Source organism: Phyllobates terribilis, unplaced genomic scaffold (assembly GCF_046119375.1).
Source record: "Phyllobates terribilis strain yellow unplaced genomic scaffold, ASM4611937v1 Scaffold_5__5_contigs__length_657084704, whole genome shotgun sequence".
Taxonomy (NCBI): Eukaryota; Metazoa; Chordata; class Amphibia; order Anura; family Dendrobatidae; genus Phyllobates; species Phyllobates terribilis.
In genome coordinates this window covers 44060070-44086259 of record NW_027362765.1, presented here as the reverse complement: position 1 = coordinate 44086259, position 26190 = coordinate 44060070, and the positions used below count along the sequence as shown (strand labels likewise).

The 26190-nt window shown below is 47.8% G+C and overlaps 1 protein-coding gene across 1 annotated transcript in view; it reads left to right on the top strand.

The window, feature by feature from the left end:
* LOC141271428 (uncharacterized) overlaps window positions 1-26190 on the top strand; it is a 160259-nt gene that overhangs the window by 99532 nt on the left and 34537 nt on the right. The window contains exons 10-14 of the mRNA XM_073681508.1: window positions 8557-8700; window positions 8830-9009; window positions 9093-9216; window positions 9296-9393; window positions 9593-9683. Of these exons, the coding sequence (XP_073537609.1) occupies window positions 8557-8700; window positions 8830-9009; window positions 9093-9216; window positions 9296-9393; window positions 9593-9683 (637 nt within the window). The remainder of the gene's footprint in view (window positions 1-8556; window positions 8701-8829; window positions 9010-9092; window positions 9217-9295; window positions 9394-9592; window positions 9684-26190) is intronic.

Below are 26190 nucleotides of genomic sequence, written 5' to 3'. Positions count from 1 at the left end.
AATATGGTTCTGGAAATCTGCCCTGGCAGAATCAGAGAAAGATTTATCCATAGAGTATAGAGAGATGTAGAAATCCTTAATTGAAGAAGCAATGTCTTTTGGCATAGTTGCTTTACCGCCTGAGGGGGTCTGAATAATAGGGATATAACCCTTTGACCGCTGGGTCCTCAGGGCTCTAGCAAGCGTCCTGCTACATTTATTCCCAAATTCATAAAAATATCTGCTACATTTAGCTAGGGCACACTTAGCCTTATGAAACAGAAGGGATCTCAACTCATCTCTTTTCTGAATGAGAACAATTTTTGTGTTGTGATCAGGGAGGCCCTTATGTTGAGTTTCAAGTGAACGAATGTCGGCCAGCAGTGACGTCATGCGCGGCTCACATGGAGAGATCAGTGCGGGCAGACAGGACGCAGCGCTGGAGGAGAGAAGAAAGGTGAGTAGGAGTGTTTATTTTTTTTTATGTGCAGCATGATGGGGATTAGGGGAACCATGCATACTGTAGCGCCGGCGTCCCTGCCCTCTGCTAGGCAGGGACGCTGTTCCCCTCACCCCTCTGCTCCGAGCCCGGCGTCCTCCTCCCGCTCTGCTGGCAGCGCGCGCTCCTTTCCGGCCACTGTGCTTAGGGCACGCGCGCGCGCGCTCCCTCCCTCTTAAAGGGGCCGCGCGCGCCGTCCTAAGGAGTCCCCGGCCAATGGCCGGAGGACTTCACCATATATAAGGCACCTCCTCCAAAATGGAGGTGCCCTAGCAATGTTGTTGCACTGTTCACTACTCTGCTTCAGCCCTCAGGTCCCGTTGCCAGTTACCTGCCAGAATCCTGCCAGTTTGCTGTCTGTTTCCTGCCTGACATTCCTCCTACCTGCTTGCTAGCCTGAGGTCCGACGGTCTGCCTTCCTACTCCTGTCAGTCTGTCTATGGACCAGCTTGCCCGCTCACCTGGCAGCGCACATCTGCTACCTGCCTGCTAGCCTACCTGGAGGCTCCGCCGTCACGTGCTGTGACCACCTGCCATTCCAGAGACTCCTGCCCGCTCACCTGGGAGCGCACACCTGCTACCTGCCTGCTAGCCTACCTGGAGGCTCCGCCGTCACGTGCTGTGACCACCTGCCATTCCAGAGACTCCTGCCCGCTCACCTGGGAGCGCACACCTGCTACCTGCCTGCTAGCCTACCTGGAGGCTCCGCCGTCACGTGCTGTGACCACCTGCCATTCCAGAGACTCTCGCTTGCTCACCTGGGAGCACACATCTACCATCTGCCTGCTAGCCTACCTGGAGGCTCTGCCATCACAGGTCGTACCTACCCTTTACCCAGAGACTGCCCCGGTCACTTGCCGTGACCTCCTGCCCGTTCATCCAGAGACTGCCCCGGTCACTTGCCGTGACCTCCTGCCCGTTCATCCAGAGACTGCCCCGGTCACTTGCCGTGACCTCCTGCCCGTTCATCCAGAGACTGCCCCGGTCACTTGCCGTGACCTCCTGCCCGTTCATCCAGAGACTGCCCCGGTCACTTGCCGTGACCTCCTGCCCGTTCATCCAGAGACTGCCCCGGTCACTTGCCGTGACCTCCTGCCCGTTCATCCAGAGACTGCCCCGGTCACTTGCCGTGACCTCCAGCCCGTTCACTCAGAGACTGTCCCGGTCACCTGCTGTGACTGCCTGCCCGTCTTCCCTGGTCGCCACCCGCTCCCTTACAAGGACCGCCCCCTTGTATAGTAGCTCAGAGGTTCCGCCTCCCAGACCCGTTACAGTTTGCTCGGGCCATGGAACCCGGTGGCACCCAAGCTCCCTCACTCTCGGACCTGTGTCATGAACTGTCCCGTCAGAGGTCCCAACAGGAGTCCATCCTGGGTCACCTGCGGAATGTCAATTCTCGCCTGGACACTCTGACTGCTCCACCAGCAACCACCGCCTGTGCCATGACTCGCAATCCGGCAGCTCCGCTGCCCACCAATACTATGGTATCCTACCCCGGACCCCGGCTTTCTGCACCTCCTCGCTTCGGAGGCGACTCCGCTCAGGCTCGGGGCTTTATAAATCAGTGCACCCTGCACTTTGAACTCCTGTCCCGGGCCAACTCCGACCGGGCCAAAATTGCTTTCATCATGTCCCATCTCACCGGGGAGGCCCTGGCCTGGCTAAATCCTCTATGGGAGAGAGGAGACCCCCTGGTGCCCGACTTGCCTGCCTTTCTCACGGCTTTCCGGAAAGTCTTCGACGAACCTGGACGGAAGACCTCATCCGCATCATCTCTGCTACGCCTCCGTCAGGGAAGTCTCACCGTGGGCCAATATGCCATACGGTTCCGTACCCTTGCCTCGGAGCTGGCCTGGGATAACGACGCTCTGGTATCTGTCTTCTGGGAGGGTCTGTCCGGCCGTATTAAAGATGAACTCGCCGGTCGAGATATTCCTACCACTCTCGATGACCTAATAACTCTTGCCACCCGGATTGACCTACGGTTCCAGGAGCGTGCCAAAGAAGTCACCCGTGAGAGGAGGTTTCCACGTCTAGCTCCTACTTTTCAGAAACCCGTCACTCCCTCCATTTCTCCCCAGGTACACTCTCCTGAGCCTATGCAGGTCGATCAGACCAAGATGGTCAAAACCCGTCAGGACTTACGCCGTGCCGAGGGGAGCTGCTTCTACTCTGGCAGTAAGGAGCACCGGATCCGTACCTTCCCGGAGAGGTCGGGAAACGCCTGTGTCTAGGTTCGCTCCGAGAGGTCGACCTAGACAAGAATAAATCCTCTCCATCTCTGCTGCTGTCAGTCTCAATTATCTGCGGGGAGAATCGTTATTTCGAACTAGCCCAACTTGACTCTGGAGCGGCCGGGAATCTTATTTCACAGGCCCTGGTAGAAAAATACCGCATTCCCACCAAACCTCTGGCTATACCATTATCTGTCGCTGCTGTGGATGGGGGCCTCTTACCACGTCCCATCCAACTCATCACCGAATCCATAACTCTGCAGGTGGGAATGCTGCATTCTGAGAGCATCTCTTTTCATGTTCTGCCTGGACTCTCTCACGCCCTCTTACTAGGTCTACCTTGGCTCCAGAGACATGCACCCATGCTTGACTGGCAGACCGGAGAAGTCCTTCGCTGGGGACAGGACTGTCATAAGACTTGTTTGGTTCCTGTTCATCCCACCCGTCCTTCTCCTACCCCAACTAATCTACCTGGACTTCCGATTCCCTATTGGTCATTTGCTGATGTCTTTAATAAAAAGGAGGCAGAGACATTACCCCATCATAGACCATACGACTGTCCTATCGACCTGTCACCCGGTACTACGCCTCCCCGTGGGCGTATTTACCCATTGTCCGCTGCTGAGACCCGGTCGATGTCCGAATATATTGAGAATTTGGCCAGGGGATTCATCCGGAAATCTACCTCCCCGGCGGGAGCAGGCTTCTTTTTCGTAAAAAAGAAGGACGGCTTTCTCCGTCCCTGTATAGACTATAGAGGCCTTAACCAGATCACGGTGAAGAATAAGTACCCCCTTCCGCTCATTCCAGAATTATTTGATCGTCTGAGGGGTCTAGAATCTTCACCAAACTGGACCTCCGTGGTGCGTACAACCTGGTCCGTATCCGTCAAGGGGATGAATGGAAGACTGCATTCAACACCCGGGACGGCCACTATGAATATCTGGTAATGCTCTTTGGTCTCTGTAACGCTCCTGCCGTCTTTCAAGAGTTGGTCATTGACATCTTCCGGGACCTTCTCTACTCCTGCGTAGTGGTGTACCTGGACGACATCTTGGTCTTCTCTCCGGATCTCCAGACTCACCGGAGAGACGTTCGTCAGGTCCTGCTCAGGCTCAGGCAGAATCACCTCTTCGCTAAATATGAGAAGTGCCTCTTTGAGCAGACCTCGCTTCCGTTTTTGGGCTACATTATTTCTCAGACCGGCCTACGAATGGATCCAGAGAAACTGTCTGCCATCGAGAAATGGCCCCGACCGGAAGGGGTTGAAGGCCATTCAGCGGTTCCTGGGCTTCGCCAACTACTACCGCCTCTTCATACCGCACTTCTCTTCCCGGACTGCCCCAATTTCCGCGCTCACCCGTAAGGGCACTAATCCCAGAGAGTGGCCGCCCGAAGCAGAGGAGGCCTTTCTTTCCTTAAAACAGGCCTTCTCTTCCGCCCCGGTGCTGCATCGCCCAGATGGCAACAAGCAGTTCTTCCTGGAGGTTGACGCCTCCTCCTCTGGAACCGGAGCGGTACTTACCCAAAAATCATCTTCCGGGAGAATGGTAACTTGTGGCTTCTTCTCCAAACTCTTCTCCTCTTCTGAGTGCAACTATTCCATAGGAGATCGAGAGTTATTGGCCATCAAGCTGGCATTGGAGGAGTGGCATTACCTGCTCGAAGGGGCTCTTCACCCGGTAATAATTTACACTGACCACAAGAACTTGGCTTACCTCCAGCATGCCCAGAGACTTAACCCGCGCCAAGCTCGGTGGTCCTTGTTTTTTGCTCGCTTTGATTTTATTCTTCATTTTCGCCCGGCTGACAAAAACATCAAGGCAGACGCCTTGTCCCGATCCTTTCTGGTGTCTGATCTCGAGGAAGAACCGAAACACATCATCGATCCCGCCAGAGTAATGCAGGTGGCTCCCGTGAGTCTAAATCGTCTCCCTCCCGGTAAGACGTTCGTATCAGTACCTGATCGGGAGAAGATCCTACACTGGGGTCACTCGTCTAAACTAGCTGGCCACGCCGGTCAGAAAAAGACCCTCCAGCTGATTACCCGGCACTACTGGTGGCCTACCCTGCACAAGGACGTAATTGACTTTGTTTCTGCCTGTGTGTCCTGCGCCCGCAACAAGGTTCCGAGACATCTGCCAGCCGGTCGCCTCCTTCCGCTCCCAGTACCTGCTGCCCCCTGGCAGCATATAGCAATGGACTTTATAACTGATCTCCCCGTCTCTGCCGGTTGTACGGTCATTTGGGTGGTCGCTGACCGCTTTTCCAAGATGGCTCATTTCGTTCCCCTGCCAGGCCTCCCGTCTGCACCCGAGCTGGCTAAAGACTTTATCCGCCACATCTTCCGTCTTCATGGCCTGCCCCTCCACATCGTGTCGGATCGTGGGGTACAGTTCACCTCACGCTTCTGGAGAGCCACTTGTAAACTGCTAGACGTCACCCTGGACTTCTCCTCCGCTTACCACCCACAGTCTAATGGTCAAGTGGAGCGGATCAATCAGAACCTGACCAGTTACCTCCGGCACTTCGTTAATGCCCACCATTCAAACTGGGTGGATCTCCTGCCATGGGCCGAATTTTCTTACAACAATCACGAGAGCGAATCTTCCTCCAAATCCCCGTTTTTTGTTGTCTTCGGTCAGCATGCTCGGATCCCATTTCCCGTCTCCACCTCGGTGGACAATCCGGCTGCGGAATCTCTTGTTAACAAATTTTCCTCCATATGGGAGAGTACCCGGTCCGCACTCCTTCTGTCTTCCGAGCGTATGAAAAGACATACTGACAAAAAACGTCTGGATCCTCCTCAATTCCGTCCAGGGGATAAGGTCTGGCTCTCGTCCAAGTATGTCCGGCTCAAGATTCCTTCCTATAAGTTAGGGCCTCGGTTCATCGGTCCTCTGGAGGTCATCAGTCAGATCAACCCGGTGGCCTATAAATTGAAACTCCCGGCCAACTTGCGGATCCCTAACTCCTTCCATGTATCTCTCCTCAACTCTGTGGTACTTAACTCTTTTTCCAAGTCTACAGGTACGCCTCCTGCTCCGGTTTCCGCTGAAAACGAATTTGAGGTAGAGAACATTCTGGCCACCAAAAGGGTAAGAGGGAAGACCTTTTTTCTAGTAGATTGGAAGGGGTTTGGTCCTGAAGAGAGAACGTGGGAGCCCCAGGAGAACATCCATGCCCCTCTCATCCTAGCTAAATTTCTCTCTGGCCTAAAAAAGGGGGGGCCTAAAGGGGGGGGTACTGTAGCGCCGGCGTCCCTGCCCTCTGCTAGGCAGGGACGCTGTTCCCCTCACCCCTCTGCTCCGAGCCCGGCGTCCTCCTCCCGCTCTGCTGGCAGCGCGCGCTCCTTTCCGGCCACTGTGCTTAGGGCGCGCGCGCACGCGCTCCCTCCCTCTTAAAGGGGCCGCGCGCACCGTCCTAAGGAGTCCCCGGCCAATGGCCGGAGGACTTCACCATATATAAGGCACCTCCTCCAAAATGGAGGTGCCCGAGTAATGTTGTTGCACTGTTCACTACTCTGCTTCAGCACTCAGGTCCCGTTGCCAGTGACCTGCCAGAATCCTGCCAGTTTGCTGTCTGTTTCCTGCCTGACATTCCTCCTACCTGCTTGCTAGCCTGAGGTCCGACGGTCTGCCTTCCTACTCCTGTCAGTCTGTCTATGGACCAGCTTGCCCGCTCACCTGGGAGCGCACATCTGCTACCTGCCTGCTAGCCTACCTGGAGGCTCCGCCGTCACGTGGTGTGACCACCTGCCATTCCAGAGACTCCTGCCCGCTCACCTGGGAGCGCACACCTGCTACCTGCCTGCTAGCCTACCTGGAGGCTCCGCCGTCACGTGCTGTGACCACCTGCCATTCCAGAGACTCCTGCCCGCTCACCTGGGAGCGCACACCTGCTACCTGCCTGCTAGCCTACCTGGAGGCTCCGCCGTCACGTGCTGTGACCACCTGCCATTCCAGAGACTCTCGCTTGCTCACCTGGGAGCACACATCTACCATCTGCCTGCTAGCCTACCTGGAGGCTCTGCCATCACAGGTCGTACCTACTCTTTACCCAGAGACTGCCCCGGTCACTTGCCGTGACCTGCCCGTTCATCCAGAGACTGCCCCGGTCACTTGCCGTGACCTCCTGCCCGTTCATCCAGAGACTGCCCCGGTCACTTGCCGTGACCTCCTGCCCGTTCATCCAGAGACTGCCCCGGTCACTTGCCGTGACCTCCTGCCCGTTCATCCAGAGACTGCCCCGGTCACTTGCCGTGACCTCCAGCCCGTTCACTCAGAGACTGTCCCGGTCACCTGCTGTGACTGCCTGCCCGTCTTCCCTGGTCGCCACCCGCTCCCTTACAAGGACCGCCCCCTTGTATAGTAGCTCAGAGGTTCCGCCTCCCAGACCCGTTACACATACCAGGACAGGGATGACGGGTGCCTTGCATACCAGGACAGGGATGAGGGGTGCCGTGCATACCAGGACAGGGATGAGGGGTGCCATGCATCCGGGACAGGGATGAGGGGTGCCTTGCATACCAGGACAGGGATTAGGGGTGCCTTGCATACCAGGATAGGGATGAGGGGTGCCTTGCATACCAGGACAGGGATGAGGGGTGCCATGCATACCAGGACAGGGATGAGGTGTGCCATGCATACCAGGACAGGAATGAGGGGTGCCATGCATACCAGGACAGGGATGAGGGGTGGCATGCATACCAGGACAGGGATGAGGGGTACCATGCATACCAGGACAGGGATGTGGGGTGCCATGCATATCAGGATGGAGGGGTTCCATGCATACCAGGATAGAGGGAAGCCACATATAAAAGGAAGGGGGGGGGCATATATACCAGGATGGGGGATATTGCCAGAATTGGGGGACATTACCCCTATACTAGTGTCAGCAGAAGACCCCTTCCCCTTAAAAGTGCATCGTGAACACATTTTTGACTTACATTTTTTTCTATTTTCCTCCTCTAAAACCTAGGTGCGTCTTATAGTCCGAAAAATACGGTATTTATGGTAATTTATAAGCCCTCCCTGTCTCCAAGACTATCAGTGCGGTAGCACATCCCTCTGGCCCGCCCTTGTATCCTATTACTGGTACCTCCTTCTGTGCCTCTTTGATCTCGCTCCTGAGGACTGCAGTGACGAGGTGAGGGGGCGCCTCACCGGGAAAGTGTAAGTGAAGCAAGGTGCAGGCGTCCCCCTCACTTCGTCACTGTAGTCCTCAGGAGCGAGATCAGAGAGGCAGAGAAGGAGGTACCAGTAATGATACAAGGGCCAGAGGGATGCGCTACCACTCTGATAGTCTTGGAGACAGGGAGAGCTGGGCAGGCAGGGAGAGCTGACCAATCCAAGCAGGATTTGTATTCTACAACCAGCCAATCGCCGGTAAGGTTCATCACTTTAAAATTACCATATTGAAATCAAATCTGATTTTTTTTTTTAATTTTTACCTTATTTGCGTTAGAAGAGGGGTAGTCTTATACGGCGAGTATATCCCAAACTCTATATTTTAACTGGAAAAGTTGGGGGTCGTCTTATACACCCAGTCGTCTTATACTCCGGCAAATACGGTATTTAATATTCATTGCCAATGTCTGGGAATAAAATTGGATAGTGAGTGAGTGAGAGTAACCAAAGCATAATCTGAGAAAGATATACTGTCCATTGAGACATCTATAAGAGAGTTTGGATAATGGTACTTCAGTAATCATAGAAAAATCCTACTAAAAGATAAAAAAAATACACTGAAGCAGCAAAAATGTGAAAAACAAAATTTCTGTCAGTCACTACACTTTTGGCCATAACTGTACAATTTTTTAATTTTCTTTCCTTTCAGGTCCCTACAATATTGGATACTCTCAGTGGAGATCTTCAATATAAGAGAATTTTCATGATTGACCCATCAAGGATGGAAAGGGAAAGAGACAAGATGGTGGAGAGGATATTACACCTCACCCTAGAGATCCTCTTCTGGCTTACTGGAGAGGTGAGAGATTCTGATGACGTCATGTTACAACATTCTTATCTATGGGAATAACAGATGGACAGAACTGGAGAGGTGAGGACTCTGGAAATGTCTGTAGTGAGATTTATTAATGTGTCTCTCCATAACCAGGATTACACAGTAGTGAAGAAGACCTCTAGTGAATGCTGTCAGGCCCCTGTGTCTGAGGGATGGGGAAGACCCCTGGGTCCAATCACGGGGCCGCCACCTGACCTCCTGATAGATGAGGACATCAATGACCAGAAGATCCTAGAACTCACCTACAAGATGATTGAGCTGCTGACTGGAGAGGTGACACTGCTGGGAATGCTGGGACATTATACAGTAATACTATGAAGGGATCAGGGGGATGACAGTATCATTGTATGTGTCAGGTTCCTATAAGGTGTCATGATGTCACCGTCTATTTCTCCATGGAGGAGTGGGAGTATTTAGAAGGAAACAATGATCTGTACAAGGACGTCATGATGGAGGTTCCCCATCCCCTCACATCACTAGGTAACAGAACTAAATACACACGGCCTACAATGAATTGTATGTAAAGAGTGAATTCAGTCCCTGTATGTGTTTCCTCCAGTTCTATCCAGTAAGAGGACAACACCAGAGAGATGTCCCCGTCCTCTTCTTCCTCAGGACTGTAAACAAGAAGATCCCAATGTTCCTCAAGACCATGAGGTAGATGGAGAGAAGGTGTCATGAGATCTCCCCTATGATGTGTAGACGTCTGTGAAGATCTTGTGTTCAGTCTTGTTTTATCCACCAGTATTATATGTTTTATACTTGTGTAATGAGAACGGTGGAGATGGCAGGATTAGAGCTGATCATAGATGTGACTTCTCCATCTGTCTGTGACTTTTTACAATATTTGTTTCAGGGTGAAGATCTGACCCATATTAATACTACAGAGACATATGTGAGGGATGATGAGTGGTGTAAAGAGGAGATTCCTACAGATGACCGCCCAGGTGAGTAGTAACCACTAAATGTAGAGGAGTCACAGATTCTTCTCAGTCTCTTGCTGATACCATTTTGTATTACTTGATGTGAGCTCTGTGATCTTTCAGGTTTTTTAGCTTTAGTTTCAATCCTTTTGCCAAAATACTTAATAAATATGGTTTGAAATGTGATATTGTTATAGGCGATTAAATAAGGATATAAAAATACAGCTGAAATTTGCCAATAGAGGGAAAAATACGTGGTGGATCCATCCATCTGAACTGTTTCTTTTTAATTAAATTCAGTGCAGCTCAGTAACAGCTGATGTTGGAGTTTGGATCATGTATAGCAGTTAATAGTCCTTTTGCACAGTATTGCCATATTATGACCAATAAATCTCTTATTTCTCAATCTACAGACATTTTGATATACATATGCATGAGGTATTATGGGATATTTCTAGCCTTTAAAGCATCACTCCAGCGTTTTCTTTTATTGCATCGCTGGAGTGGTGCTTTAAATGTAAGTCCCCTGCCCCCTGTTTCATACTCGCCTGCCTCTGCCTTCATAGTTTTCCAGCGTCGCTCCCGTCGGTCTCCAGCGAATAGTGACTTGCATTGAGAACTTGTGACGTAGCTTCTGACTTCTGGCCAGTCTGAAGCTGCGCTCACAAAATAGCGCTGCGGAACCGGAGCGGTGCCGAAAAACGGTGAAGACACTAGAGGGTGGGTATATGACCGGGAGCAGGTGACTTACAATTAAAGCGCACCTATCACTAAATTTTTATTATTTAAATTAAATGTAGATGTAATTGTTGAGGGAGGGCAGCAATGACCCTTCACGGTTGACCAAGTGAGTGTCAAATTATTATGTTACAAGGTTATACATCCCGGTTCAGACTAGTTAGATAACAGGAGCAGGGTGTTTCATAGAATGTTCTTGGGAGAAAAGGTTCTTGTGAGAAAATGGCATGTGAAGCAGGAGAAAAGAATGAAAGAATGTATGCTATGCAAGGAGTAATAATAACATGATTTTAGAAGCAAGCAACAAAAATGAAGTAACTATAAAAGTAACTATAGCATGAATATCGATATGTCCTTTACATTTCCCCCCTAAAAATTATGTTATCAACAATAGAGGTGCTTTCCCAGGGTCATGGTTTGAGCTGAGGGACATTGGTCTTCACTCAATTAGTGCCCTTGTTACCAATTGAGGCCGTCGCGGCATGTCCATCCCCCCTTGTCCGTTGATATAATCATAAAGCTCTGATCTTCAGACGTGAGGTTGGTCGGGGCAAGCGGGTGAAGGTCATCATTCCCTTGCCGTCCAGGTCCTCAATGCTGGTTACATCTGGGAGGTCCATGTATAGTAGCACTGGATGTTGGTTGACAGCGTCCTCCTTGCTCTCTGATGACTGGCAGGTTTTCCTCATGCAAATTGGGATACAATAAAAAACTAGTTTTAGTAAAACATATATTAACAAGATGCAAGCAGCAATATGCAACACTCCTTGTAATATTCCAGCAATCCATCCACCAATCCCTTTAAACCAATTAGCAGGATTTAAAAAGGAGAATGTATCAGACCACCAATTGTCTTTGGTCAATTCGTTATGTTTGTTATATTCTTCCCTGAGTTTCCTAATGTCTTCCATTTTAGTCTTTAAGCGTATGGTAGAGTCGGGGTCAATATAGTGACAACAGGCTGGGCCTATAACCTGATACATTCCTCCTTGAGCTGCTGTCAAATAGTCCAGCACTAAAGTATGTTGATTAGCCACTATAATAAGTTGATTCTGCACTGCAACAGTAGTATTAATTACTTCCAATATACTCCAAATCTGGTCATCTAAGTAATCAGTGACTTCCACTAATTTGTCCCACATTTGTGTTACCATAGGGTAGAGGAAGACACTACTGGCTATCTTATTGGGTATACGCATTTGTACTAAATGAGGTCTTCCTGATGGGCGTGGGGTGTTGTCCTTGGCATGTTTATAGATGGTATGAAGAGGGATGGCTCTCATATCTACTTTACTATGGGGAATAAGATAAGTGGCTGGAGTTAGCCGGGCCAACGTACAAGTCCCCCCTACTCCGACTGGGAGCCATTTATACGCATTATCCCCACAGACCCAATATGTGGCTGATGGCAGATCCCATAAAGCCGAGTGCTGTAATACTAATTTATGTACCAAATCGATAAAAACGGTGGTGAGTAATGAACTTGTTATTAAAAGGGTCAGTACTCTGTTGTAGGCTATTCCAGGTATTGACTAGTCTAACCATCCATATTATCATAAAACATCTCTGGATGGTTGACGTTTGCAGTGTGAAGCATGGATCCATGTTGACTTCCCTTCAAGTTTTACTGCTGTTGGGGTTGTAAGGAGCACTTGGTATGGTCCGTCATGCAATGGTTCTAGTCCGTGTTTCCGAACATGCTTCTTCACATACACATAATCTCCGGGCTTGAGGGTATGACAACCTTCTGCTTCAGCTGGATCTGGAATAGAAGATGATACTAAGGCTATGTGCCCACAATGCAGAAATGAAGCAGAAAATTTCTGCAGCATTTCTGCATCTCCCTGGCAGAAAAAACGTATGCAGATTGTGCATGCGTTTTTCCTGCAGAATACATGCGGATTCACATGCGTACCCATATGCGTTAACGCATGTGTTTCCCATGAAGACTGACAAGTACTTTCCAGGCGATAGCATCACTTGGAAAGTGCTTGACAACTAGGTCACACTATAAATCCATGCAAAAGGCATGTATTTATATAGTGTGACCGTAAAAATAAAAAAATAAAGCTATACTTACCCCCGATCCCCCGCCGCGTGTGCTATCGCGCTCGTCCTGGCTTCTTCCGGGTTGCCGCCATCTCGCGAGACAGCCTGCGGTCACATGACCGCGACGTCATCTCAGGTTCTGGAAGGAGAAGCGCTGCAGGGGCCGCCGCACAGGTGAATATAAACTTTATTTATTATTTTATTCTTTTTTTCACAGGTACAATGGTACCCAGGTCTGGAGGAGAGTCTTCTCTCCTCCAGAACTGGGTACCATCCACACATAGAGACGCATATAATCCTCTTGTACAAATGTACAGAAACGGATTCTATGCGTCTCAATGCAAGTCAATGGCGGCGCTTCCGCAAAATTAATGAACATGCTGCGGATTTATGAGCGCTGCAGAAACGCTGCGGAAAAATCCGCAGCATGTGCATTGACATTGCGGAATGCCATTGGGGACCATGGGGTCCGGATTACCATGCGTTTTTGATGCGTTTCCGCTGCGGAAATTCCGCAGCGAAACGCATGAAAAACGCAACGTGGGCACGCAGCCTAACGCATGGATGTTAGCTAAGGCTTTGGCAAGCTGAATCACATATTGCACAACATGATCTGTTTCTTCTGATAAGTGTTGTGGGGTAAATCGAGCTATAGCTGGTTGTGACCCAAATAGTATCTTATAGGGTGACAGTTTATGTTTCCCTATGGGGGTGGTGCGTATGTGATATAGTGCAATGGGAAGGAGCTCAGGCCACTGGGCCATAGTCTCCTGCATCATTTTGGTCAATTGCCTTTTCAGTGTGCCATTCAATCTCTCCACCTTGCCTAGATCTCCCCAAAGTCATGTTCAATTCCGAAGGCGTATCACGAGTCAGTAAATATATTCACACGTTTTCCTTCGGCCTGTTGACAAGCAGCAATCAGAGCTTTGAGCTCTGCTTCCTGTGCTGAAATACTGGGAGGTAAGGCTGCAGCCTCTACCAATGTATCTTCAGTTGTGACAGCATATCCAGTATGAAACCTGCCAGAGGTGTCAGCATATCTGGATCCATCGGTATATAACGTAAGTTCTCGGTCATCCAAGGGTACTTCCCCCACTTAAACAAGTGGAGTTGACTCCGCAGTAATTTGTTCCAGACAATCATGTGGTGGAGCCTCTTTCCCCTCTCCTTCAGGTGCTGGTAGCAGGGTGGCCAGGTTGATGGTGGTGCACCGGTGTAATTTCACATTTTCTGGCAAAATCAACGTACACTGCAGCCGCAGGTGTCTCTGGGTGGACAGATGTTTAGGTTGCTATAAAACCAAAACAGCCGCAATATCGTGTGGAGCATAACTGTGAGTCTCATGTCCAAGGATGATGTCCGCCGTTTTTTCAAGTAACTGCTGTGTGGCGTGAACCGCTCGTAGACAGTTGGGGGAGGCCCTGGCTACCGGGTCCAGACACACTGAGTAATAACCGACCGGGCGCTGCTTTGTACAGTGTCTCTGCGTGAGTACCCCGGCTGCATGCCCTCCTGTCTCGGAGACATACAAATGGAAAGATTGAGCATAATCCGGGTTTCCAAGGGCAGGGGCTGTCATTATCCTTGATTTTAGTTGCTCAAAGGCTTGTTGCAGCAGTTCTTTGTGGTCCTTGTTGTTTACATCAGCCAGAGTGTCTTCTTTTAATTAATCATATAGGGGTTGCATCATACGTGAGGCGTCTGGGATCCATTGCCTGCAATATGTACATAGTCCGAGGAACCGTTGCAGCTCTATGGGATCTTTTGGGAATGGTAGTAGGTAGATGGCGTCTTTCTTTCTTCTGTAAGATGTCTGGCACCCTGAGTAAGGCAGTGGCCTAAGAAAACCACGTGACCGAGGCAAAACTGAAGTTTCGAGGCTGAGACTCCACAATTCAGTTTTGCTAGATGCTTGAGGAGGCTAACACTGGCCCTGATGGACACTTGCTCCGTGGGGGCACACAAAAGAAGATCATCAACGTATTGTAATAGTACTACCTCAGAGTTGTCCAGCTGCCACGGCAGCAGACAGCTAGACATGTTCTTTGCTAACCGATTAGGGCTATTCTGCGCTCCCTGCGGCATCACCGTCCAAGTCAATTGCCTGCCCTGATATGTAAATGCAAACAGAAACTGACAGTCTTTGTGTAGTGGAATGCTAAAAAAGGCGTTTGCTAAATCAATTACTGTAAACCAGGCTGCGGTAGATGATATTTGTGAGAGAAGTGTATGTGGGTTAGGCACCACAGGAGTTTCCAAGACTGTCACTGCATTTACTGCCCTCAAATCCTGCGATGTATTGCTTTATAGCCCCGACTATTATTTTGGCCGCGTCTTGTTTTGGATATCCAAAAACAAATAAATGGCAGGGCTAGGGTTGGGACCGCATGAAGCTGTGATGTGTATGCTATGGTGTTTTGAATTGTTTCTGTAAGCAGGTGTTGTGACCTGGGTACATCCAGGGGATCATATTTTGGACCCAACGCCTGTATAACATACTGACATGATAGCTGTCCCGCTCTTGTAGCCATCACCTCTCCTTCTCTTAACGAACCGTGGTCACGGATGTAATCGTTGGATGCAATTTGTATTGTAGGTCCCCCAATACAACATATTTCTGCAGCTAGGGCCCCCCCATGCTGTAGTTTTGCATTTGCTGCGTTTACAATGATCCCAACTTGCCGTTGCGGTATACTCCCCATGCCTATTCTCAGTATAGTGGAAAATTCCGAAGGACCATTCAGTAAAAGAGACGCCACCTCCTGGTACTCGTGTCCATGTTCTATTTCCCCAGTTCGGGAGGGGGTGAATAGGGTAGAGTTCGGAGGATCCTGGGTCTCCCCGAATGGAGTGCGGGTCATGGCGGGAGCAGGTGGGGGCAATGGTTTATAATACCCGCCGTCAGCGTTAAGTAATGGGAAGGTTGGTGCTACAACACTGGGTCTGCGTGTTCCACAATTATAACACGTCTCGCGCCATCCCGGATTGGTGACCCAGCACACATTACAAAGCCAGCCATCTGGGTTATATGGTGGTGGCTGGCCACCAGTGGAAAGTGCAGGGTATTTAATCTCCTTAGGTATAAATTGCTCAGTTTCTGGATTCAGGGGCTGGGGTACGGCTACATTTGTGGGGGTAGGGGATGCTTCTTTAGGGGCTTCAGATTCAGTTTGTGGACACATAAGTTGGGAAGGGGAATCTACTTCCTCCTCTACCTTTTCCCCATTAGCTTCATTTTGTAGCACAAAACAGCCAGTCTTTGTTACAGTGCTAGATAATTTTCCTTTCTTGACATAAAAATAATTGAAATAACCAGGCTTCATCTCCTCCTCTATTTCAATATATCCATCACCACAAATCTCTTGTGCAACTTTCCTAAACTTTTCAACATCTTCCAACAATCCACAGTCAACTAGTCTTCCCCTTTTCTGCCGGATTCCTTCATCCCACAATGTAGGCTGAAGTCTCCCCTCCACGGGAAAGTTTAACAACTTAAACACTTTTGGTGCATTCTTAAATGATCTTTTCCCCTCTCGACCGACCCTGATAGTCATCACATCCTCTCCCTCCTGAGGGGGAGACACTTTCTTTCTGCTCCACGGAAACATTGATTAATCTTCACTGCTGCCTTTCGACTGTCAAAGATCCTTGATTTGTGCACAGTATGAGTCCGGCCGGCCTCAACTGTTCCACTGACTCGCCCCTCCCTTCGGGGAAGTCACGTACGGTACTAGGTGAAAGGAGGAGAGCTCGCGTCTGCAGCCCTCCGGACACTCGATATACTTATATCTGTGTGCGTGTCCTACCCAATCTTCGATCACCTGCCGCGACTGATACTAATAGTGTTCAGTCTCCTAAGAATCTTTGTCAGAAGTTAAGGAAGATTCATACAATATTCACTTGTCAATCCGAGGTGGTACTGCTTTAAAAGTTATCAATATCAGACCCCTAATGGGACTACACCCCTATAGTCTCACCTTTGACTATATCCAACCAAGACGTCCGGAGATACTGCAAACAACCACGCACCACGTGGAAACCACGCCAAATGGTCAGTATCACTAGTAAAGAACTCGTGCACTTACCGTGGCTTTTGTGGGGGATGATCAGTCCCAATTCCAGTGGGGGAGGCCGAAAGCAAGTCTCTCTTTGTGGACGTCCAGAGGTGGTGGGGCGTCCCTGGTTAGGGATCCGAGTCACGGCACCAAGCTGTTGAGGGAGGGCAGCAATGACCCTTCACTGTTGACCAAGTGAGTGTCAAATTATTATGTTACAAGGTTATACATCCCGGCTCAGACTAGTTAGATAGCAGGAGCAGGGTGTTTCATAGAATGTTCTTGAGAGAAAAGGTTCTTGTGAGAAAATTGCATGTGAAGCAGGAGAAAAGAATGAAAGAATGTCTGCTATGCAAGGAGTAATAACAACATGATTTTAGAAGCAAGCAGCAAAAATGAAGTAACTATAAAAGTAACTATAGCATGAATATCGACATAGGCGGATTATAATGAGGGCAATCTGGGCTACCACCCGGGGCCCCGAACCTCCAGGGGGCCCGGCGGCTCCGGGGTGTCTATGGCCAGATTGCCTTCATTATATGTGCGGCGCCGTGGCACATACCGGCAGGCAGTGGCGGGGGGACCCCCGGACCGCTCCCCCAGCAGCGGCGCCCGGCTGCTGCTTCTTCTTCGGCCGGGCCAGCTCTGTAGCTGTTAACTTCCCTGTGCTGGCCGGGCCGCGTCACTGCTAGGAGACACGGCCCTGTGCGCGGCCGTGTCTCCTAGCTGTGACGTCACGCAGTGCGCACCCGGCCTGCAGTGCTGCACCGGAGAAGAGCAGAAGGACTGGAGCTGAGCCGGGGGATGGTGAGTCTGTGTGTGTGTGTCTGTGTGTGTGTGAGAGTGTGAGTGTGTATGTGTGTGTGTGTGCAGGCAGATATCATTGTGTGATGTCTGTTTATATGTATTTTTGTGTTTCAAATGTGTTTATGCGTGTATGTATATGTCTGTATATGTTTGTGTGCGTGCGTGACTGCGTGCGGCCTCCTGCTGAGTATAGATGGCGCCATGCGGCCTCCTGCTGTCTCTGGGGGGGCACCGTGCGGCCTCCCGCTGTGTATAGATGGCGTCGTGCGGCCTCCTGCTGTCTCGGGGGGGGCGCCGTGCGGCCTCCCGCTGTGTATAGATGGCGCCGTGCGGCCTCCCGCTGTGTATAGATGGCGCCATGTGGCCCCCTGCTGTGTATAGATGGCACCGTGCGGCCCCCTGCTGTGTACAGATGGCGCCGTGCGGCCTCCCGCTGTGTATAGATGGCGCCGTGCGGCCCACTGCTGTGTATAGATGGCGCCGTGCGGCCCCCTGATGTGTACAGATGGCGCCATGCGGCCTCCCGCTGTGTCTAGATGGCGCCGTGCGGCCTCCTGCTGTGTATAGATGGCGCCGTGCGGCCTCCTGCTGTGTATAGATGGCGCCGTGCGGCCTCCTGCTGTGTATAGATGGCGCCGTGCGGCCTTCTGCTGTGTATAGATGGCGCCGTGCGGCCTCCTGCTGTGTATAGATGGCGCCGTGCGGCCTCCTGCTGTGTATAGGTGGCGCCGTGCGGCCTCCTGCTGTGTATAGGTGGCACCGTGCGGCCCCCTGCTGTGTATAGATAGCTCCGTGCGGCCTCCCGCTGTGTATAGATGGCGCCGTGCGGCCCCCTGCTGTGTATAGATATCGCCGTGTGGCCTCCTGCTGTGTATAGATGGCTACGTGCGGCCTCCCGCTGTGTATAGATGGCTACGTGCGGCCTCCCGCTGTGTATAGATGGCTACGTGCGGCCTTCCGCTGTGTATAGATGGCGCAGTGCGGCCTCCTGCTGTGTATAGATGGCACCGTCAGGCCTCCCGCTGTGTATAGATCGCTACTTGCGGCCTCCTGCTGTGTATAGATGGCTCTGTGCGGCCTCCCGCTGTGTATAGATGGCGCCGTGCGGCCCCCTGCTGTGTATAGATGACGCCGTGCGGCCTCCTGCTGTGTGTAGATGGCGCAGTGCGGCCTCCTGCTATGTATAGATGGCGCCGTGCGGCTTCCCGCTGTGTATAGATGGTACCGTGTGGCCTCCTGCTGTGTATAGATGGCGCCGTGCGCCCTCCTGCTGTGTATAGATGGCTACGTGCGGCCTCCCGGCGTGTATAGATGGCTACGTGTGCTCAATATTGAGTCATACAATTAATGTAAGGCTATGTGCCCACGATGCAGAAATTCTCCGGATTTTTTTTCAGCGTTTCTGCATCTCCCTGGCAGAAAAAACGGATTGTACATGCGTTTTTCCTGCCAGGGACAAGAGGAAGTGAAGCGTTCTTCACATGCATTTCCGCATGCGGGTTGACAAGCGCTTTCCAAGCGATTTTAGCATCACTTGGAAAGTGCTTGACAACTTGGTCACACTATATAAATCCATGCAACCAGCATGGATTTATATAGTGTGACCGTAAAAGAATGGTAAAAAATAAATATATAATTACCTTCTGATGGCCTGCCAACGTCAGCGGTCGCGTGACCCGTCACATGACTAAATGACATCACGGCAGGTCCTTTTCAGACCATCGTGAGCTGCCGGCAAGCCAGGACGCATCAGATAAAGACATCGGGGGCCATCAGAAGGTAAGTATAATATTTATTTTTTATTTTATTCTTTTTTTACAGGTTCTATGGTACCCGGGTCCAGAGGAGAGTCTCCTCTTCTCCAAACCAGGGTACCATCCGCACATTGAAACGCATGGATTCTTCATGTACAAATGCCGTGATGCGGATTCCATGCGTTCCAATGCAAGTCAATGGCGGCGAAAACGCCGCTCTTCCGCAAAATAATTGGTAATGCTGCGGATTTTTCCGCAATGATAATCCGCAGCGGAAATTTCTGCAGCATGTGCACAGCACATGTGGATTATCATTGGGGAACATGGCAGGCCTTCTACCATGTATTTTTTAAGCGTTTCTGCGGGGGAATTGCAGCTGCGGAAACGCTTAAAAAACGCATGGTGGGCACACAGCCTAAAAAAAATTATTATAATTAATATTGTGCTAAATTAATTTCACGTGAACTATCACATGATCTATCACAGGGGATCATGTGACATGTCACGTGATACATCAGAGGTGTGTGTGTGTGTTGGCCGCCGCGCCTTCTAAACTGCCCGGGGCCCTTGCTACTCTGCCCTTTCTTGGCAAGATCCTCTCACTCAACTGAGCCGACTTCAGCGGCAGTGAGCTGGAGGCTGCTCTCTTGTTTCCATGCTCACACTATCCAGCACTGTAGCCTGCCAGTAGTGATTGTGCCCCTCCCCCACTGTCACCACAAGCTGAGAGGAGAAAGATCTGACCAGCAACAGAAACTAAACGCTGATAGAAGATATGTGCCAGATAAGAGGGGTGTTATTTATTTCATATGGTCAGTGTACGTGTAATTGTGTGTACATGTGTGATATGTCTGCGTATATGTGAAAAGTGCATGCAGGAGTGTATGGTGCGTGTGAGAACTGTATGTAAACATATATGCAGTGCGTGTGTGTATATCTATGTATATACAGTACAGACCAAAAGTTTGGACACACCGTCTCATTTAAAGATTTTTCTGTATTTTCTTGACTATGAAAATTGTACATTCACACTGAAGGCATCAAAACTATGAATTAACACATGTGGAATTATATACTTAACAAAAAAGTGTGAAACAACTGAAAATATGTCTTATATTCTAGGTTCTTCAAAGTAGCCACCTTTTGCTTTGATGACTGCTTTGCACACTCTTGGCATTTTCTTGATGAGCTTCAAGAGGTAGTCACCGGAAATGGTTTTCACCTCACAGGTGTGCCCTGTCAGGTTTAATAAGTGGGATATCTTGCCTTATAAATGGGGTTGGGACCATCAGTTGTGTTGTGTAGAAGTCAGGTGGATACACAGCTGATAGTCCTACTTAATAGACTGTTAGGATTTGTTTGGGGTGAGCTGGACCGCAGAGTGAAGGCAAAAGGGCCACTTATTAAACCTGACAGGGCACACCTGTGAAGTGAAAACCATTTCCGATGACTACCTCTTGAAGCTCATCAAGAGAATGCCAAGAGTGTGCAAAGCAGTCAATCCCAAGATGGCCGCTCCCATAACTGTAATTCTCTTATTTCATAACCCAAGTAATTCTTCCAAAGGTAATTTATTTCATGTTTATTTATATCTACCGTCTCCTTACTGTAACATACCATAATGTGTGTGGAGGTGATAGGTCCTCTTTAAAGCTCCTCTCCAGGGCTGAAAAACAAACAAACGCTGGAGTGGTGCTTTAAAATATTATACTGTTTATACTCATATATTTGTAGAGGTTTTAACCCCTTTACAGCCTGGGACGTATTAGTACTCACCAGGCTGTAACCCCCTGTTTGGCGCGGGCTCCGGCGCTGAGCCCACACTGAACCGGGCACATGTCAGCTGATTATTACAGCTGATATGTGCCCGCAACAGCCGCAGGTGGAATCGCGATCTACTCGCGGTTGTTAACATGTTGAATGCCGCTGTCAATCTCTAACAGCGGCATTTAACATCGCCGCGCCGGAAGCGCGTCACTTACCCCGCCCATTGGTGACCCCGTCACGTGATCACGGGTCACCGATGGGTCGGCATGACAACCCTGGGACTCCAGTGGTTGTCATGTAAAGATTAATATGAGCACCACCTAGTGGTCGGCGCTCATAGTACAGGAGCAATTCTGCTACATAGAGGTGATTTGTTCATCACCTCTATGTAGCAGAGGCGATCGGACAGTTGCTGCTTCTAGTCTCCTATGGAGACTATTGAAGCAAGCAAAAAGTGTAAAAAAAAATGTTTTCAAAAATATTAAAAAAATATAAAAGTTTAAATCGCCCCCCTTTCGCCCCATTCAAAATAAAATAATAAAAAAAAAAACACATACACATATTTGGTATCGCCGGGTTCAGAATCGCCCGATCTATCGATATAAAAAAAAGAATTAATCCGATTGGTAAACGGCGTAACGAGAAAAAAATTCTAAACGCCAGAATTACGTTTTTTTCGTTGCCACAACATTGCAATAAAATGCAATAACGGGCGATCAAAACATCGGATCTACACCAAAATGGTATCAATAAAAACATCAGCTCGGCGCGCAAAAAATAAGCCCTCACCCGGCCCCAGATCCCGAAAAATGGAGACGCTACGGGTCTTGGAAAATGGCACCATTTTTTTTAATTATTTTTTTTAGCAAACTTTGGATTTTTTTTTCACCAGTTAAATAAAAAAGAACCTATACATGTTTGGTGTCTACGAACTCGTAATGACCTGGAGAATAATGATGGCCGGTCAGTTTTAGCATCCAGTGAACGTGGTAAAAAAAAAAAAAAAAACATCTGTGGTATTGCACTTTTTTTGCAATTTCACCGCACTTGGAATTTTTTTCCCGTTTTCCCGTACACGGTATAGTGAAACCAGTAATGTCATTCAAAAGTACAACTCCTCTTGCAAAAAATAAGCCCTCACACGGCCATATTGACAAAAAATAAAAAAGCTATGGCTCTGGGAACAAGGGGAGCAAAAAACGAAAATGCAAAAACGGAAAATCCCAGGGTCCTTAAGGGGTTAAAGAAATGTCAAGTTGTGGTCCCAAGATGATTATGAATGCCTTAAAGGGGTGGTCTGCTACATGTAATGACTTTTATAAATACCTCTCTTTAAGCCCTAACCACTTTTGTATTTTGCTTTATTATAAAATTCTCTACTATTTTCCCTATACCGCTGTTCCCTATAGCTGTTTATTTTACTTTCTGTGATGCTTCGTTTGATGGGAATCTCTAATGTGATGTCACAGGAGGATGGTCCTTCAGTTACTACTCCACAGTTTCAATCACCCCGCCTGGAATAGGACATCATAATGGGGTGACGGTACGGACACTTACCACAGCTTTGTCACTACTGTCTCCTGATGATGTCCTGTATCATGGGGAGTGATGGAGTAGAGACTGCAGCTTTAGTGGTTGTCGCCACAATTCTTCTGTACTCGTCACTTGCATGTTCAGTGGCCGCCACAATCTTTGCTTTTATCACTGCTTTCATGAGATGTCATCAAAGAGCGGAGATAGAAGCCAGCAGCAGTGCCGCACCACAGCTTGAACCACCAAGCAGGGTGAATGATAGCAGTGCTGCCACCTGATGGCAGGGGGAAGGGGGTGATGATAGAAGCTGCGAGGAAGAGACTGCAGGGCCAGCCTCCTGTGATGTCCCCTCAAATGAAACGTCAAAGGAAATAAAGTAAAAAAATAACAGATATAGGGATTAGTAGGGTAACGACGTGTAGGAGATATTATAATAAAGCTAATTTCAAAAGTGGTTGGGGCTTAAAGATAGATATTTATAAAGGGCATTATATACAAACAAGAGAATACAGCAGCCTCTGTAAGTGCTAAGATGCCTGCATGTCGCAGAGTGCATCTTCTTACAGTCACCACTGTACTTACGAGAGCTTCAATCAGCAAGATATCTTGAGTAAACAGTATTTACTTCAAACTGGTTAAACATGAGATACAGTTCAGTGTCACACAGTCCGTGTGCTGCTGACATAACACATTCAGGAAAGAGAAAAAAAAGAAAAACTCCCAGGAAGTAAAAACAACCAACAATTGAGACCTTTCCTCCCACACATTACAGCAAGCATATAACTTTACACACTATCGCCATCTGCTGTCTGGTTAGTATAAAGTCCTCCTTTCACTTATAATAAGTCCTAATCTGTTGTATATGCCAACACCCTTTCTCAACAGTAAGGACTTATTCAATCTAACCCAACTTTTTTATTAGTCTCTTGTGTTTATCAGCATTCAACGCCTTCGTGAAGATGACTGCTGTCATTTCTTCAGTAGGACAATACTCTAACTACAAGACTCCTTGTTCCTGATGATCTCTCAAGAAATGATATTTCACATCAATATGCTTGGTTCTTGGATTGACTCTTTCCATCTGAGCAAGAACAAGACATCCTTGATTGTCCTCTTTCAGTTTTGTTGGTTCCAACTGTGGTTATCCTAATTCTGTCAACAATTGTCTTAACCACAGTACTTCTTGACTCGCATGTGCTGCGGCAACATATTCTGCTTCTGTTGAAGACAGTGTCACAATTGACTGTTTCTTACTTGTCCAACGTATTGGTCCACCTGAGAGAAAAAAAATATGTCCACTGGTACATCTTCTGTCAGTTGGATCTCCAGCCCAATCTGCATCAACATATCCTGTTAAAATGCAATTATCACTTGTGGGTAATTTCAGCTTAACATTGCTAGTTCCTTTCAAATAACGCATTACTCTCTTCACGGCATTCCAATCAGCTTTATTTGGTTTTGATACATTTCTACTCAGGATTCCTACTGCTGCTGCAATGTCTGGTTTTGTAGCGGTCGCTAGATACAGTATTTTCCTATTGTTGTTCTGTATTCTTCATTATTTGGTTGAATATTTTTTCACTGTTCATCTCTTTGAGATAATTAGTTTCCATTGGAGACTTTACTGTTTTTGCATCCTTTAATCCAAATTTTTCTGTTATGTCTTGAATCATGTGATTTTTCAGTAGGAAACTTCCATCTTCTGCTCTTTCTACCTGTATTCCTAGGTACTGTTTTACATTTCCCAAGTCTTTGAATTCGAAATGTTGCTTCAGGATTTTTAGAATGTTTTCTTTATCCCTTTCTTGTTTAAAACAAATCAAAATGTCGTCTACATATATGAGTACATAAATCCATCTATTAATCAGCCTTTTTGTGTACAAGCATGGATCAGCTTTGCTTCTTTGAAATTTTTCATTTGTAAGTACTTCCGTGATTTTGTCATTCCACGCTTTAGCTGCTTGCTTTAAACCATATATGCTTTTCTGTAGTTTGCAAACTTTGTTTGGATTTATTTCATCTTTGAATCCTGGAAGTTGTTCCATGTAAATGTCTTCTGTTAAATCTCCATTCAGAAAAGCTGTCTTTACATCCAGATGTCTCAGTTCCATATGTTTCATTGCTGCAACTGTAAGTAAAGTTCTTATTGTAGTGTGTTTGACAACTGGAGCAAATGTCTCATCATAATCTTCTCCATATTTTTGAGAATACCCTTTAGCTACGAGTCTTGCTCGGTATCTTTCAGCTGTGCCATCTGTTTGGTATTTTACTTTAAAAATCCATTTACATCCTATGACTTTTCTTCCTTCTGGCAAATCTGTTAGTGTCCATGTATTTGAATCATGCATGGATTCAATTTCTGTTTCTGTTGCTTCTATCCATTTATTAGCTTCTTCTTCAGGAAGTTTAGATATGTCTTCCCAAGAGGTAGACTCATAGATTTTTCTTATGCTTGTCTTGTATGAGAGACGTTTTGGTGTTTTTTCTTTGTTCTCTCTCATTGAACGTCTTGGTTCTGTGTCTGTTTGTAGTTGTGATTCTTCACTTTCAGTATTTTGTTCTTCATTGATTTCTACTTCTTTCTCATCAGATATTTCTTCAGTTATGTCACTATTGTTTTTCTCATTTTTTGTTTCAACTGAAATCATTATGTCTTCATTTAAATCTTAAATGAATGTCACACTGTTACTCACCGTAACTCTGTCTGTTTTGGAATCTAGGATTTTATATCCTTTGCAATTTTCACTATATCCAACGAATATTCCTTCCATGGATCTGTTTTGAAGTTTGGAACGTTTTTCTGTTGGAATGAATATAAAAACTTTACATCCAAAAACTTTTAAATAATTGACACTTGGTTTCATACCTTGCCACAGTTCATATGGAGTTTTCGTCAGTTTTCTGGAAAAAAGTCGGTTCTGTAGATATGTAGCTGTCATTGCTGCCTAACCCCAATATTTCTCTGGTAGTTTGGAATCCGTCAGCATACATCTTATCATTTCTGTTACAGTTCTGTTTTTCCTTTCTGCTACTCCATTTTGTTCAGGTGTGTATGGAACAGTTTTCTGGTGTTCTATTCCATTTTGTCTTAAGTAGTCTTCTATTCTGTGACCTGTAAATTCACCTCCATTATCACTTCTGATGACAATTGGCTTCCTTTGAAATGTGTTACTTGATCTTGTTGCATAGTCTACAAGTTTATCAAAAACTTCACTTTTGTTCTTAATTAAGTATGTGACTGTGTATCTTGAGTAGTGGTCTATAAAAGTCAACATGTATCTATTGCCTCCTGATGTAGTCACTTTCATGGGTCCACATACGTCAGTATGCACCAAATCAAGTGGTCTTTCGCTTTTCATCTCACTTTCTTTTGGAATAGATATCCTTGTGGCTTTGGATTTTATACAACATTCACATCTTACGGTAATTGAGCAATCTGATATCTTTAAATCTTTTGTCAATTCTTTTCTCTGTAGTTCCCTTATACTGTCAGGGTGTCTATGTCTATGCCGTAGACGTCTATGCCACATGTGAATACAGTTTTTGTGATCATGTGTACATACCTTCATCTGTTCCTTTGGTGTGTCAAAATGATCTAATTGTTCATCTGCCTTGACTTTGGTTATCACCTTGTTTCCTGCAATAATTGCACACTCATTGTCTTTGAATTTTACTGTAAGTCCTTTTGCTGTTAAACGTTTCACAGATAATAATCCGCCTTCCAATTTTGAAACATACAACACATCCTGTACAAGTATCTTTGAATCTTGTCCGAACTTGTTTGAACAATTTAGCATACCTTGTCTGATACCTTCTGCGGTTATT